This window comes from Garra rufa, chromosome 25 (genome assembly GCF_049309525.1).
Source record: "Garra rufa chromosome 25, GarRuf1.0, whole genome shotgun sequence".
Classification (NCBI taxonomy): domain Eukaryota; kingdom Metazoa; phylum Chordata; class Actinopteri; order Cypriniformes; family Cyprinidae; genus Garra; species Garra rufa.
This window is the reverse complement of record NC_133385.1, coordinates 38,118,510-38,134,567: the sequence shown is the minus strand read 5'-3', so window position 1 is coordinate 38,134,567 and position 16,058 is coordinate 38,118,510. Positions and strand designations below refer to the sequence as shown.

Below are 16,058 nucleotides of genomic sequence, written 5' to 3'. Positions count from 1 at the left end.
ATATTGGATATTTTGATATATATTTTTTTTAATTGAGATTTATACATCGTCTGAAAGCTGAATAAGCAAGTTTTCCATTGATGTTTGGTTTGTTAGGATAGGACAATATTTGGAAGAATTCTCATAATGTTGTGCCAAACCTGTATGACTGACCTCAAAACATTTTTTATTTTATTTTATGTTATAATTTGTCTGAATTTTTGAAAAAAAGATTACTTGAAATGGTGGGTCTCAAAAAAATCATATTGACAACTGATTTTTTGGTGTCGGTTTTTATTGGTTAGGTCATCCAGCTACCTTACCTTACCTTGAATTTATAAAGATGACCACATTCAAAAGTTCTTAATATTGTGTTCTTACCTGAATGATCCACGGCTGTGTTTTTTTTTTTTTAGTCAAGGACTATATGTAAACATCTTTTATGTGAAATATCTTATTCAGGTCAGTATTAAACAATAACATGATTTATTTAGGTCTTATTTTGGTCAAATAATTAACAGATTCTGAAAGGGATGTAAACTTTTGACCTCAATTGTTTTTTACAGGGTAAAAATACAGATGATCTAAAAAAGTTAGTATATGTGACCCTGGACCACAAAAGCAGTCATAAGTAGGGTTGCAAAATTCCAGGAATTTTCATGATTGGAAAATTTCCATGGGAATTAAAAGAAATATATGGGAATTAACAGAAATTAATGGGAATAAACTGGGAATTTACAAAATTGCAGGAACTGGGAACCTAAATGTAGTTGAGAAACAACCAGACCTTGGTTAAAACAACCAGATTTAATGCAATTTCAGTTGAATATTGTTAGAAAATATTTCAGTTTTGAATAAATGCTGTTCTATACGTTTCTGTAAGTTTCTATTTATCAATGAATCCTGAAAAAAAGCAGATTCGAAAAAAATCAAAAAATGTAATTTAAGTGTATTGGATTGAATGCATGTCAGCTTATGATCAAACAAAATGTTTAAATTTATATTAGTTTATATCACAGTTCCTCTAAATTTCCCCAAATTTCCAATTAATTTCCATAAATTTCCATCAATTCCTGTTAAGTTTCCAAATTGGAATATTTCCAAAATTCTCCACATGAACTTCCTATGGAAAGTTTCTGGAAAATGTATCGCCCCTTTACAACCCTAGTTATAAGGGTAAATTATTTTGAAATTGAGATTTATACATCATCTGAAAGCTGAATAAGCAAGTTTTCCATTGATGTTTGGTTTGTTAGGATAGGACAATATTTGGAAGAATTCTCATAATGTTGTGCCAAATCTGTATGACTGACCTCAAGACAACATTTAAATGTGTTTTAATTTTTGTCTGAATTTTTGAAAATAGATTAACAAATGGTGGGTCTCAATAAATCATATTGACAACTGATTTTTTGTTGTGGGTTTTTATTGGTTAGGTCATCCAGCTACCTTACCTTTCAATTATCTTAAATATATAATTTACAGGGGAAAAATACAGATAAATTAAAACATTAAAAGTTACTATATATTCTCAGTGTCAACATGATTAAGCGTCTGTAATAATACTGCAACGCCATTCACCAAAAGAAGAGAAATCACTAATGCGGTCGATCTAATGTTTCAGAGCACAATGACGGTGACAAGAGAGAGGTACAAACACATCTGTAATGTGATTAATTCACAGATGAGTCCATCCTGTTCCCAACCGCAGAAGAATCGAGCGAGTCCAAAACAAACGGGAGTGAGGTGTTGCACAGCCGGGGATGATGCAGGATCCTAATATCCAAACGTGTTTTCTCCACTGTAGGCCACGTACAAAAAGCCGTCCTCGTCTTTTTCTTTTTCGTAGAGCTGCCCCATAGTCAGGCTGAAACAAGAACCCAGACTGTGAGTGTTTTGACGTTCATTTATCCAAACCATACAGATTAAGGTATTCAATTAAATCAAACCAATGAATGCAGTGTTATTTCATTATAAAAACTAGATTAAAAAGTTTGTCAAGACAAACTAAGTTGGCTTGAAAAAGCCTGATCAGAAAGTGTGAAAAATTTTATGGTTTTCAGTCCGAAATAGATTGAAGATTGAAGCTTAAAGCGTGAATGTTTTAAAGGAAATACAGTCTGTCGGATGAATGGATAGATAGCATGATTATTTAACATGTTACTAGCAGCTAGCATGATTAGTAAGTTACTAGCATGTTTCTAGCATGATTAACATGTTGCTAACATATTTCTAACATGCTTGCAATATGATTAACATGTCAATAGTGTGTTGCTAACGTTATTAGCTTCATTAACATGTTGCTAGCATGTTTCTAACATGATTAACATGTTTCTAGCATGTTATTAGCGTGTAGCTTGCATGATTAGAATGTTGTTAGCATAATGTTAGAATTACTAACATAAGCAAGTTACTAGCATGAATAACATGTTGTTAGCATAATGTTAGAATTACTAACATGATAAGCAAGTTACTAGCATGAATAACATGTTGTTTACATGTTTTTAGCCTGATTAGCATGTTGTTAGTATGCTTCTAACATGATTAACATGTTGTTAGCATGTTTCTAGCCTGATTAGCATGTCACTAACATGAATATTAATAACACAGAATAATAATAACTGTAAGTTTAAATAGGATTTCAGTAAGTTGGGTTTCTCAAGCTAACTTAATTACTTTGAAAATGTAAAATAAAAAAAGAGGGATTGTGTCGTCTATGAATACGCCTGAACAGATTAATCCCAAATAATTCCTTTCGCTTCTGAAGCCTGTTGTTGTGCAATGTTCTCAAGCATCAGAAAGCTGAAGCCTACAAGCTAAAGAAGTATCAGGTGAGTCTGAGATGGCAGGTGCAGTTCGAGGTAAACAGACATTATTTAGAAATGGACGTAAAAGGAGGATATTGGCTGTGACCTGCGGCGTCACAGGAAAACCTTTCAGCTGCCCTCCTTCTCTTTCATAGGAAATCTGATGCCAAATCTTCAGTTACTAGACACAATCACAGCTCTTATAAAGTTTCATCCGTTTGAATGCTGCATGTTGAGCATGCAATTCAAGTAAAACTACATTGTTAACATGGTGAACCGAATTCCTATAGCTGATGTGTCATTGTCCTCTTTATTTCCTGGAATATTTGTCGTGAGATACAGTATGTGGGTGGTTTGGTGTGTTAAAAAGTTAGTGTTTTTTTTAATTGGTGCATTTAAAAAGTTTTCACCCCCCCTGAGGTGCATAAAAACATTTGAAACACAAAGAAAAATCTAAAACCTATTGATGCTCATGTAGGCAGGGTTTGCTTCATGTACACAGAGCTTTACACACAGTTACAGTAAAAAAGTAGTTTTTTCCTGTTTTTTTTTTTTTGTCATAATCACCAAGATATTTGCTGAAAAAGTAGGAGTGCCCATTTTGGACTCAGACTCGACTCTGTCTCGAATGGTTAAAGACTCGGACTCAACCCATTTGGACTCGGACTTGAGTCTGACTCGACCCATTTTGGACTCGGACTCGAATGGTTAAAGGCTCGGACTCGACCCATTTGGACTCGGACTTCAGTCTGACTCGCCCCATTTTGGACTTGGACTCGACTCGGACTCGAATGGTTAAAGACTCGACTCAGACTTGAATGGTTAAAGACTTGGACTTGAGTCTGACTCGCCCGATTTTGGACTCGACTCGGACTCGACTTGGACACGAATGGTTAAAGACTCAGACTCGACTCGAATGGTTAAAGACTCGGACTCGACTCTGACTCAAATGGTTAAAGACTCGGACTTGACTCTTGACTCGAACTCGACCCATTTTGGACTCAGACTCAAATGGTTAAAGACTCGGACTCAACTCGGACTCGACCCATTTGGACTCGGACTTGAGTCTGACCTGACCCATTTTGGACTCGGACTCAAATGGCTAAAGACTCAGACTTGACTCTGACTCGAATGGTTAAAGACTCGGACTCGACCCATTTGGACTCGGACTTGAGTCTGACTCGACCCATTTTGGACTCGGACTCGAATGGTTAAAGACTCGGACTCGACCCATTTGGACTCGGACTTCAGTCTGACTCGCCCCATTTTGGACTTGGACTCGAATGGTTAAAGACTCGGACTCAACCCATTTGGACTCAGACTTGAGTCTGACTCGCCACTTTTTGGACTCGGACTCGAATGGTTAAAGACTCGGACTCGACCCATTTGGACTCGGACTTCAGTCTGACTCGCCCCATTTTGGACTCAGACTCAAATGGTTAAAGACTCGGACTCAACCCATTTGGACTCAGACTTGAGTCTGACTCGCCACTTTTTTAGACTCGGACTCAACCCATTTGGACACTGACTCGACTCGGACTCGAATGGTTAAAGACTCAGACTCAACTTGGACTCGAATGGTTAAAGACTCGACTCAGACTTGAATGGTTAAAGACTTGGACTTGAGTCTGACTCGCCCGATTTTGGACTCGACTCGGACTCGACCCATTTGGACTCGGACTCGACTTGGACACGAATGGTTAAAGACTCAGACTCGACTCGAATGGTTAAAGACTCGGACTCGACTCTGACTCAAATGGTTAAAGACTCGGACTTGACCCATTTTGGACTCAGACTCAAATGGTTAAAGACTCGGACTCAACTCGGACTCGACCCATTTGGACTCGGACTTGAGTCTGACTCGCCCCTTTTTTAGACTCGGACTCAACCCATTTGGACACCGACTCGACTCGGACTCGAATGGTTAAAGACTCGGACTCGACCCATTTGGACTCAGACTTGAGTCTGACTCGACCCATTTTGGACTTGGACTCAAATGGCTAAAGACTCAGACTTGACTCTGACTCGAATGGTTAAAGACTCGGACTCGACCCATTTGGACTCGGACTTGAGTCTGACTTCAGTTACTGGACACAATCACAGCTCTTATAAAGTTTCATCCGTTTGAACTAGAATGGTTAAAGACTCGGACTTGAGTCTGACTCGACCCATTTTGGACTCGGACTCGAATGGTTAAAGACTCAGACTCGACTCAGACTCGAATGGTTAAAGACTCGGACTCAACTCGGACTCAAACTCAACCCATTTTGTACTCGGACTCGAATGGTTAAAGACTCGGACTCGAACTCGACCCATTTTGGACTCGACTCGGACTCGAATGGTTAAAGACTCGGACTCGAGTCTGACTTCAGTTACTGGACACAATCACAGCTCTTATAAAGTTTCATCCGTTTGAACTAGAATGGTTAAAGACTCGGACTTGAGTCTGACTCGACCCATTTTGGACTTGGACTCGAATGGTTAAAGACTCAGACTCGACTCAGACTCGAATGGTTAAAGACTCGGACTCGAACTCGACCCTTTTTGGACTCGGACTCGAATGTTAAAGACTCAGACTCGAATGGTTAAAGACTCGGACTCGAATGGTTAAAGACTCGGACTCGATTTAGGTGGACTCGAACCCAACACTACAAAATCCATAATCTAGTTCACATTGTAGTATTTCTGGTTCTATCATCCTGAAGTCAGTGCATTTTTGGTTAGATGGCTGAAATATGGTCTGTGGTGAATACAAGCTCAAGATATTTCTGTGTTTTATTCCAAGATAAAATACATCAGTAATACCATCTCTTGATTTGTTTTTAAAGCTTTTCCTTGTCTTAAAAAGGAGTGTTGCAAACCAAGAGGTCGTCTTTCACATTAAACGTCATCACACCGAACAGGAAAACTTACTCACTGTTTGTTCTGCTCTAACAAAGGAACAACTCAAGCATTTAGGGAATGTTTTTAGACTGATAAGAGCTGTCTAAAACTTTGAGAGATCACGAGATTGTGGTGCAGTCAGGTTTCAAATATAATATAAATATAGATTATCGTGATGAAAATAATGCGCAAGAATCATAAACACTTTGTTGGTTACAGAGCTTATTCTCTCAAATAATTCATATATTATTATTATTCTTATTATTATAATTCAGCCAATGGAAAATCCTATTAGGGTTATGTTGAGGAAGCCAGAGGAAGCTGACCTACAAAAATATATGTCATCAGTAGTGGCACTCTATTCTATCACACTAGAATTATTTTAGTCATATTTTCAGTGTTTTAAAGTTTATAACTTGATCCTGTGTGCCTCCATTGTACAGTCACTATGAATTTCGTGAAATTGTGAGATTATTTTTTTGTGGTAACTGATGTCATGCCTAAATGCTGTTAATTGATTTTAACTCAAACATTTCTTGAATCTGATATTTTTGGCACAGACTTACAGTTTTTTTAATTGCTAACAAGCATTTTTCAATACTGAAGCCACATTTTCAAAACTATTCATACAGACTGTTTTTTTTGGTCAAACAGTTGATCTCACCTCCAAAACTCACTCAGACTAACAACAAAACACTTTATATAGGTCTCAAAATAAGAATTTCATTCATAACACACTGATTTAAAAAAACGCTAAAAACAATCGCTTGTTAGCAACTGAAAAAAAAAAAAAAACAAACTGTAACATTGTCAACTCCGGTGGGGTAAATACTTTTTATAGGCACTTTACTTAGTAAAGTCTTTGTAATAAATAAAGCAGGATTTTACCTGGACTGAGGGACAGTTTTGTCGACGAAGAGGAATATGGCTTTTTCAGAAGGCAGTTGGATCCGCTTTCTGATGATCCACATGAACTGGGCCACTGTAATGTCAGATGGGACCAGATACTTTCGCTTGTCAATGTCCACAATCTGTGAACCAGATACTTTCTCTACAATAACCTGATAAACACAAGAGAGAGCAAATAATAGCAATCGTGTTACAAAGCATGTCTGGTTTGACTGTTACACACACAGAACCATCAATAAATGGTCCATTCACATCAAAAGTAAAACAAATATCTGTCAGCCGAAATCAAAAGCAAATTCAAATGCAGTCATAAGAGTCAATTTTGAATATATAAGCTTTCCACTAATGTATGGTTTGTTAGGATAGGACAATATTTGGCTGAGATACAACTATTTGAACATCTGGAATCTGAGGGTGCAAAAAAGTCTAAATATTGAGAAATTCGCCTTTAAAGTCCTTAGCAATGCACGTTACTACTCAAAAATTAGATTCTGATATATTTACGGTAGAAAATGTACAAAATATTTGAATGGAACATGAACTTTACTTGATAATTTTAATAAACATAATAATTTTGACCCATACAATCTATTTTTTGGCTATTGCTATAAATATACCTGTGCTACTTACGACTAGTTTTGTGGTCCAGGTTCACATTTGTGTATTTTTTTCGGTGGAATTTAATCACATTTGGCAACAAAAACATTCAAACATTACTATTTTTTATGAATTCTGATTTACTTTGAGAAAAACAGTTTTCTTTGTCAAATGAGTTTAGAGTGCTGTCCAGTGTCTTAATAACATATACTTTTCGACAGTCATTGCCAAATGAATCCAATGTTTACACATTGTTAAATTATCTTAAAAAAGACTTGCATTAACTAACATACACAACTTTATGCAAATAACTCATTGATAGCAGGGTTTGTTTGTAGTTCAAAGGCTCATGAACTGCAGACACTGATGTTCTAGGCTTGTGATCAATAAGATAACAGTCACTTCACATCCATCTTCAATGTCGACTTAAGATCTTTCAGGGTTTACTGCTGATTGGCAAATGGCTTTCCGTGCATTAGCACCATAAAATGCTCTGATATCTAATCAATTTAGACCATCAAGGTTTAATTGCAGGATGAAATAAAAAAAAGAATTGTGCCAAACATTCACGTCTGGTGTAAGTGCCTTTGGACAATGATATGGTTATTACTAGTCAAATAATAACGGGTCAATGGCAAATAAAGATGCCTAATAATTTGCATTCTACATAGCAGTCCTTTGTGTTATATCATTTTGTTTAATGGTTTTCTATTATTGTCCTGGGCTGTGTTTCCCAAAAGCATTGTTTCCTAATAAATTTACTCACCCCCATGTCATCCAAGATGTTCATTGCTTTCTTTTTCAGTCGCAAAGACCTTCAAGGATTTTTCTCCATATAGTGGACTTCAATGGTGCTCAAGGATAAAAATGCAGTTTCAATGTAGCTTCAAAGGGCTTTACACAATCCCAGCCAAGGAATAAGGGTCTTAACTAGTGAAACGATTGGTTATTTTCGAAAAAATGTACAATTTATCTAATGCGTGTCTTGTCTAGCTCTGCGATGCGCATGTGTACTCCGGTTCCAGTTAGGGTATGTCGAAAAAACTCCCATCTTATTTCCTCCTCCAACTTCAAAATCGTCCTACATCGCTGCAGAAGTACCGACCCAGTGTTTACAAAGTGAACAAAGAAGGTCAAACACCCTTTACAAAAAAAGGTAAAACAGCAATGTATGACAATTTTTAAGTTGGAGGAGAAAATGAGATGGGAGTTTTTCACCCTACCCTAACTGTCTTAAACCGGAGTGCACAGAGTACGCATGCACTTCAGAGCTAAACAAGACAAGCATTTGTGGTTAAAAAGTGTAAAAAGATTATTTTTTAAATAAAATGACAGATCATTTCGCTAGATAAGACCCTTATTACTGGGCTGGGATCATTTAGAGACATTTGAAGCTGCATTTTTTACCTTCAATCCATTGAGCACCATTGAAGTCCACTATATGGAGAAAAATCCTGGAATGTTTTCCTCAAAAAACTTTGATATCTTTGACACAAGTATCTTGGATGACATGGGGGTAAATAAATCATCAGGATTTTTTTATTTTGGAGATGGAGTAATCCTAATGGAGCTACAATCAATTGGTTTTTGGAAATGCAGCCATGGTAATTTGTTCATTTTATCTGATAACTGGCAGGTGTTCAACAGCATATTGGTTTTATGGGGATATCAAGAATCATCAGATTTCACTGTTATTGGTATCGACTACTAAAACTGCGATTTTGTGACAAACCCATTCCTTCCAGATGGAAAAGGATTTCTGGTTTGTTCTGATCCATAGATCAGAATACAAATATGCAAATCAGTGACTAGCACTGTTATCATTATAAATGATAAGATGGAGAAGGCCATCTCTAAATTGTTGAACTTGTCATACTCACAGGAACTCTGTCTGGGTACTTGTTGCGGATTTTGGCCGACTCCACACATCTGTGCTCTAAATGATGGATGCAGAAAGACAAGACATCGATCAGTCCACATGCAAGCTCAACATGCAATGCTCTTCACATCATTAATATTCATTAGAGAGTGTTGTAAACATCACGAATGAGTTCTCATTGGTCATACTCATCCGCATTCTTTTTAATGATTATAAATAGATATTTGAGTGTACACGCACACACATTCTTTGACAGTGAAACTAACATCAAAACAAGCCAAATTTATATACACATTAGACATGTGAATATCTCAAAATCACATAAAACATGAATGCATCTGCATGTCATATGTGACCCTGGACCACAAAACCTGTCAATTTTTCGAAACTGAGATTCATAAATAATCTGAAAGCAGAGTAAATAAGCTTTCCATTGACGAAAGGTATGTGAGAATACGATAATATTTGACAGAGATACAGCTAACTTATTCGAAAATCTGGAATCTGAGGGTACAAAAAAAAATCTAAATATTGAGAAAATCGCCTTTAAAGTTGTCCAAATAAAGTCATTAGCAATGCATATTACTAATCAGAAATTAAGTTTTGATATATTTACGGTAGGAAATTTACGTGGAACATGATCTTTACTTAATATCCTAATGATTTTTGGCTTAAAAGAAAAATTGATCATTTTGACCCATACAATGTATTTTTGGCTATTACTACAAATATACCCGTGCTACTTAAGACTGGTTTTGTTGTCCAGGGTCACATTTATGGTTGATAAACAAGTGATGTTTAATGTTAAAGCGAAAGAGAAACAATGCACATTGTTATGAAACGCTGATAAAACAATAACAACAGCAGAGACAGGCTCTCCCACGGTGTGATCTCGGTTTATTATCGTTATTAATGTCGTTATGATGAGCAGAAAACAGGCCTGACACTAGAAAATATATAACGCGGGTCTTCTTAGATCACAAACGGAGTTATATCAAAAAAGCAACGTTAGGTGGATGTAATAAAATCCCCAGTTTGACAAACAGATCAATAATTAGACGCATCTGACAGGCCGTTGTTGATAAAAACATGACATTTTCGATCAAATTACCCAGAGAATGGTCCTCCTTAAACATCCATTTCATTTTGGCAGAGGTGTTGCTCGAGCAGCGATCTGTGAATGGAAAAATCGGATGATCCGAAGTCAATTAAATGTTAAAACTAAAAACGTCAACAATGTAAGAGCAGCAGACATTCGTCTTCAGACGAGCCGTAATGACGTCACCGCGAGAGCGCGCAGTCCATGGAACAGTCCATTCTCCGTCAGAACAGGGCTGGACCATTTGGTCGATTCCGGGGTTTTCGTATATTTTACTGCAACTGTATTAATTCGATTAAGGAAACCAAGTGATTAAACTCATCATTTTTGTTTGGTTAACGTAGTTTAAATTCATTTATATCTAATAACGCTACTTCGCACAAGGCAGAGTTTCGCGCTGTTGCTATGGTGAACACATGACGCCGCGCCACCGGAACAATCAGTGCGCTTGATGTTGTTGTTAATCTGCGCGCTACACATTTGACTTTATTATAAGTGTAATGTTATTTAACTGAATCATCATAAATGTATTTGACAATGCATGCGCAGCTTACCAGGTGTAACGTTACACGTGTTTAATAGTGTTCTGAGTTGTTCGACGGGAGTTAATATTTACTGCAACATTAGCAGCAATGGCTTTTTATGATGTTTACTCCCATCCCGCTTTAATAAAATACAGAACATGTGTTTGCACGAGAGCAACACTGTTTGTCTGTGTGGTTTTATGCCTCACTTATATCTCACCTCTTCTGGTGGCTTACAGAAGTCAAGGTAAGCTGAATTTTATTCCATGCAAAATATGATGTGATAATAATGACATAAAGTGACTCATAAACATGTGAACAGGGTTCTGGCTGAAGAGGAGCACTTACGAAGAGCAGCCAGTCGTTCAGTTCCAGTATGACATGATTGTGATTGGAGCAACAGACACAGCAGGAAGTTATATAGCATGGAGCACATTTCCCAACTTTAACCGATTAATTGGAGATAATTTACGCATCCCATCTATCTCTGTAAGTATGCAACTGTGGAATACTCTTTATAACTAAATAAACTCATATAGCTATTGCAAGTAAACTCTGGAAGCATGTTAAAGGATTTGTTCACTTTCAGAACAAAAATGTACAGATAATGCACTCACCTCCTTGTCATCCAAGATGTTCATGTCTTTCTTTCTTCAGTCGTAAAGAAATTATGTTTTTTGAGGAAAACATTTCAGGATTTCTCTCCATATAGTGGACTTCTATGGGAGTTTGAACTTGCAAAATGCGGCTTTAAAGGGCTCTAAACAATCCCAGCCGATGAAGAAGGGTCTTATCTAGTGATATTTCAAAACAAATTGACAATTTATATACTTTTGATGCATAGTCAGTGTGATTCGGGTCAAGACAGTTAGGGTATGTCGAAAAACTCCCATCTCATTTTCGTCTTTAACCTCAAAATCATCCTACAACGCTGTTTTACCTTTTTTTGTAAAGGGGGTTTGATCTCCTTTGTATGTTCACTTTGTAAACACTTCTGCATTGATGTAGGACGATTTTGAAGTTAGAGTTTTTCAACATACCCTAACTGTCTTGACCCGAATCACACAGACTACGCATTGCAGAGACGAGACAACACGAGCATTTGAGTTCAAAAAGAATATAAATTGTAAATTTCTTTAAAAATAACCAATCGTTTTGCTTGATAAGAGAAGGGTCTCAGCTGGGATTGTTTAGAGCCCTTTGAAGCTGCATTTAAACTGCATTTAGGAAGTTCAAACTCCCATAGAAGTCCACTATATGGAGAGAAATCCTGAAATGTTTTCCTCAAAAAAACACAATTTCTTTACGACTGAAGAAAGAAAGACATGAACATCTTTCATGACAAGGGGGTGAGTACATCATCTGTAAATTGTTCTAAAAGTGAAATAAGCCTTTAAAGCTGCATTGGTTTGTTCACTATTCAGGTCCAGGAGGAGGACAGAAACCAGGATGGGAAATTGGACATCCTCATGCTGCAGATCAACATCCCACTCAAGCCAGAAGAACAGATGTTTGGCATCCAGCTCCTCCTTACCTTCTCATACCAGCTGTTTGTGTGTATTCAGTGTATTCCTATATACCACAATATCAGTATTAATCTCGCTTATTCTTTCTCTGTCTATATCTCTGTATATGACTTATCCATGTCTGTCCGTCTAGCGAATGTCAACTGTTGTGATGCAGACATTAGCCTTTGTGCAGCACTCTTCGCCCGTCCCAGGATCTCAGCTGTTCATCTGTGGAGACCTGAAGTTAAACCAGCGAACTCCTCTTCCACACCGAGGTTTACATAGTACCTACAATGTGAGTTTGTCTAAACATCCACAATTGCGATATCCATGTGACCTATGATTCATTCATTGCTAGAAATTTTTCTGGAAACCGGTTTGACTTGGAATGCTGCAGAGTGACAAAAGCATGCCAACAGGAAGATCGTAAATTAAATTAATTAAGCAATGGAAATTACTTGGAACGTATATAATATGTGTGTACATTTGTGGTTGTCAATCATTTTGAGAAACCACATTTTCATTTTTTAATTGCCTTTTTTTATTCCATTGCTAGGTATCACTGATCGATGGATCCAGTCCGTTTGCAAGTACATATGATCTGGCCAACATTGTTAGACTCTACCAGCAGAGAAACTGTAAGATAAGGAACATGTCCTTAGAAAGCCAAACAAATGTATTTTATCATTATTGGGTCATTCCGTGTCAACTGAACCAGAGGCCCCCGGCTCAAATTTTAGATTTTGCTAATATTTATTCTAAAGAAAGATAGACATGTATTGTGATGAAAGCCAAAATATTAAATGTCATGAATGAATAATTACTGAGTAATCCACTATTTTGTAGAGGGAGGTCAAAATGGCAATTCTTACCTTAGATTCAGAGTCAAGTTACAGGGGGTACAAATGACTTTAAAAAGATGGCAGCATCATTATCTTATTTTTACACAGAGATTGGTAAAACCTGTTGAATTTAGCAAACTTTGTTGCATTGTGTGCCAATGGTGACCATTCGAAAATGGGGAAACAGCACTTTTCAGCAGTTTTTCTCCAAAGTTTGCATGCCTGTAACTCAAGATGTTTTAAAGATATCTTAATGCCCTTTTAGATATTGGGTCCTAACAAACTTTCCTTTTAGCATCTTTATTTTTAATTCCCTATGAGATTCAGTTCCAGAGATATTGGAATTTAAATGTGGCTCCAGGAATAAATTGTTAAAATGTGCACATTTTCAGTGGTCAAAAAACCAAATGTAGGTCAGTTCAATAAATTATGATACTTGTTTTTTTTTAAAGAGGAATGTCTGAAGAACACATAATGTTAAAACTAGAGATGCATCTAGTTGCTTCTGTCAAGGCAACTGCATTGAAAATACCAGTCTGTGTGCCATAAATATTATTTTTTCCAAAGTTTGCGTGCCTATAACTCAAGACGTATTAACGATATTGCAATATGATTTTAGATTGAGGTTGTTAATAAACTTTTCTTTTGGAGTCTTAATTTTCAAGGCCCTACATCTTTCAGTCCCTGAGATATGAGGATCTCAATGAGGCTTAATGTCCAGATTGTTGAATGTTACCCATATTCAGTGGTCAAAAACCAAATGTTGGTCACTTTGTATGCAGTTCATATTAATTTTATTTGAAGAACAATGTCCGAAGAAGAAATAATGATGAAATTAAAATTGTATCTTGTATCTTTATCAAAACAATTGCATAGGACATAACCGTAAGAGTGATAAAAGTGCACTGAAATGGTCAAGTTGAGGCACATTACCTTGCTTTCTGTAGTCTATTCATAAAAATCTGTATTTGAATCATTTTATCATCAGGCTACCAAGAGTTTAAACAAATCCCATGCCTCAAAGCAAAGTGTTGCTTTCGCCACACATTGCATTCACATCAATAAACCAAGATTTGCCTCATCTAGATTAATTATTAGAATTTGTATTATTGTTATAAAATGTGAAGAATAGTCATAGATCAAGTAGGATCGACTGCTAAAAGGGGATATTTGGCAGAATCACTGACAGTACCTCAAACATTTAACGTCTCTCACACTTGAAATAATTAACACTGGGTAATTCTGAACCTTAGGCAAATTGAATCTTGGGTAATCTTATTTTAGATTTCAGAGTGTTCATACTTTACCTAGAGATAACAATTAAAACAGTCATTCATAATCTGATGTGTCACACTGTACAACCATAATTCCTGGGTTAATGTTATTATTTGCATATTTGCATTGTAAACAGTAATGACTAGATAAACACAAAACTACATTTAGTTTTTGATTATTGAAAATGGGTAGCTAAATTTGAAGCTGCACTGAGATCTCAATATCTCTGTGATTAAACCATGCAGATTGCAAAAGATAAGTTTCCTAAGAGCCAATATCTAAAATCATATTAAGATAACTTTAATACTACTTGAGTTACAGGCACACACATTTTGGAAAAATAATATTGATGAGACTCAAACAGGTATGTTGTGCAAACGGTTTGATAAAGAAAAACAAGATACAATTCTAATTTCAACATTATTTCTTCTTCGGACATTGTTCTTTAAATAAAATAAGTATGAGCTGTATGCAAAGTGACCAACATTTGGTTTTTAACCACTGAAAATTGGTAATATTTCAGCAATCTGGACATTAAGCCTCATTGAGATCCTCATATCTCTGGGATTGAACGATGTAGGGTCTTGGAAATTAAGATTCTAAACGTTCATGAAGAACTAGAATCTAAAATCATATTGTGTTCCAAACTTTGGAAAATAATATTTATGGCACTCAGACAGAAAGAAACAAAGAAACAAGATACATCTCTAGTTTTAACATTATGTGTTCTTCAGACATTCCTTTTTAAAAGAAAAGAAGTATCATAATTTTTCAAACTGACCCACATTTGGTTTTTGGCCACTGAAAATGTGTTTTAACAATTTACTCCTGGAGCCATATTGAAATTCCAATATCTCTGGAATCGAATCTCATAGGGAATTAAAAATAAAGATGCCAAAATGAAAGTTTGTTAAGACCCAATATCTAAAAGGGCATTCAAATATCTTTAATACTTCTTGAGATATAGGCATGCAAACTTTGAAGAAAAACTTGAAAAGTGCCATTTTCCTATTTTTGAATGGTCACCATAGGCACATAATGCAACATAGATTGCTAAAATCAACAGATATTCCTGATATAACTACCAATCTCTGTGTAAAAATAAGATAATGATGCTGCCATATTTTTAAAGTCATTTTTACCCCCCTGTAACTTGACTCTGAATCTCAGGTGAAAATGGCCATTTTGACCTCCCTCTACAAAATAGTGGATTACTCAGTAAATAAATATACATCCATGACATTTAATATTTTGGCTTTCATCACTATGCATATCTCTCTTTCCTCAGAAAAAAATCAAAAATTTGAGCCGGGGGAAGTTTCTGAAATTTGTCTGATTTTACACGGAATGACCCTATTGTTTTCAAAAAAGCACATATTTGCCTTCACCATAGGCTGTATTGTACAGTAGCCTCTAATATTTACTCTAGAACTTTCTGATCTTATTTCTGTGTTCATCTCCTACTGCTCTATTGTCTATCAGTTATTGAATGCTGAAACCTTATTTGTCAAATCTGTCAATTTTAAGTCAGTCCACCAATGATAAGCATGTATTGTGTGGTTGTTGGTAATGTAGGCGTTCAGGTACTGCCAGCTGTCTCTCTGTCTCAAAGTCTGTCTTTCACACAGTGACTACTCATCTCTCCGGAGTCATTCCTGTGTGGTCGGTGGGTAGAGCTGCAAATTCTCCATTCCAGATCAACGCCCAGATCAGTTATCCAGTGGAGACTATTACATATCCTTTACATTTACCTGCG

At 36.4% G+C, this 16,058-nt stretch overlaps 2 protein-coding genes across 2 annotated transcripts in view; one reads left to right on the top strand and one right to left on the bottom strand.

Moving 5' to 3' along the window:
• Nucleotides 1-1,328: 1,328 nt before the first annotated feature.
• gabarapl2 (GABA(A) receptor-associated protein like 2) lies at nucleotides 1,329-10,252 on the bottom strand. Its single transcript, XM_073832313.1, has 4 exons — nucleotides 10,166-10,252; nucleotides 9,056-9,111; nucleotides 6,558-6,730; nucleotides 1,329-1,846 (listed from the first exon to the last, which is right to left on the bottom strand). The coding sequence occupies exons 1-4, from the start codon at nucleotides 10,197-10,199 to the stop codon at nucleotides 1,756-1,758; spliced, it is 354 nt and encodes a 117-aa protein (XP_073688414.1). The 5' UTR covers nucleotides 10,200-10,252; the 3' UTR covers nucleotides 1,329-1,755.
• Nucleotides 10,253-10,297: 45 nt separating this feature from the next.
• tmem231 (transmembrane protein 231) overlaps nucleotides 10,298-16,058 on the top strand; it is a 9,548-nt gene continuing 3,787 nt past the window's right edge. Inside the window, exons 1-6 of the mRNA XM_073832298.1 lie at nucleotides 10,298-10,924; nucleotides 11,000-11,166; nucleotides 12,102-12,230; nucleotides 12,337-12,480; nucleotides 12,742-12,823; nucleotides 15,931-16,036. Coding sequence (XP_073688399.1) covers nucleotides 10,786-10,924; nucleotides 11,000-11,166; nucleotides 12,102-12,230; nucleotides 12,337-12,480; nucleotides 12,742-12,823; nucleotides 15,931-16,036 — 767 coding nt within the window. The 5' untranslated portion in view covers nucleotides 10,298-10,785. The remainder of the gene's footprint in view (nucleotides 10,925-10,999; nucleotides 11,167-12,101; nucleotides 12,231-12,336; nucleotides 12,481-12,741; nucleotides 12,824-15,930; nucleotides 16,037-16,058) is intronic.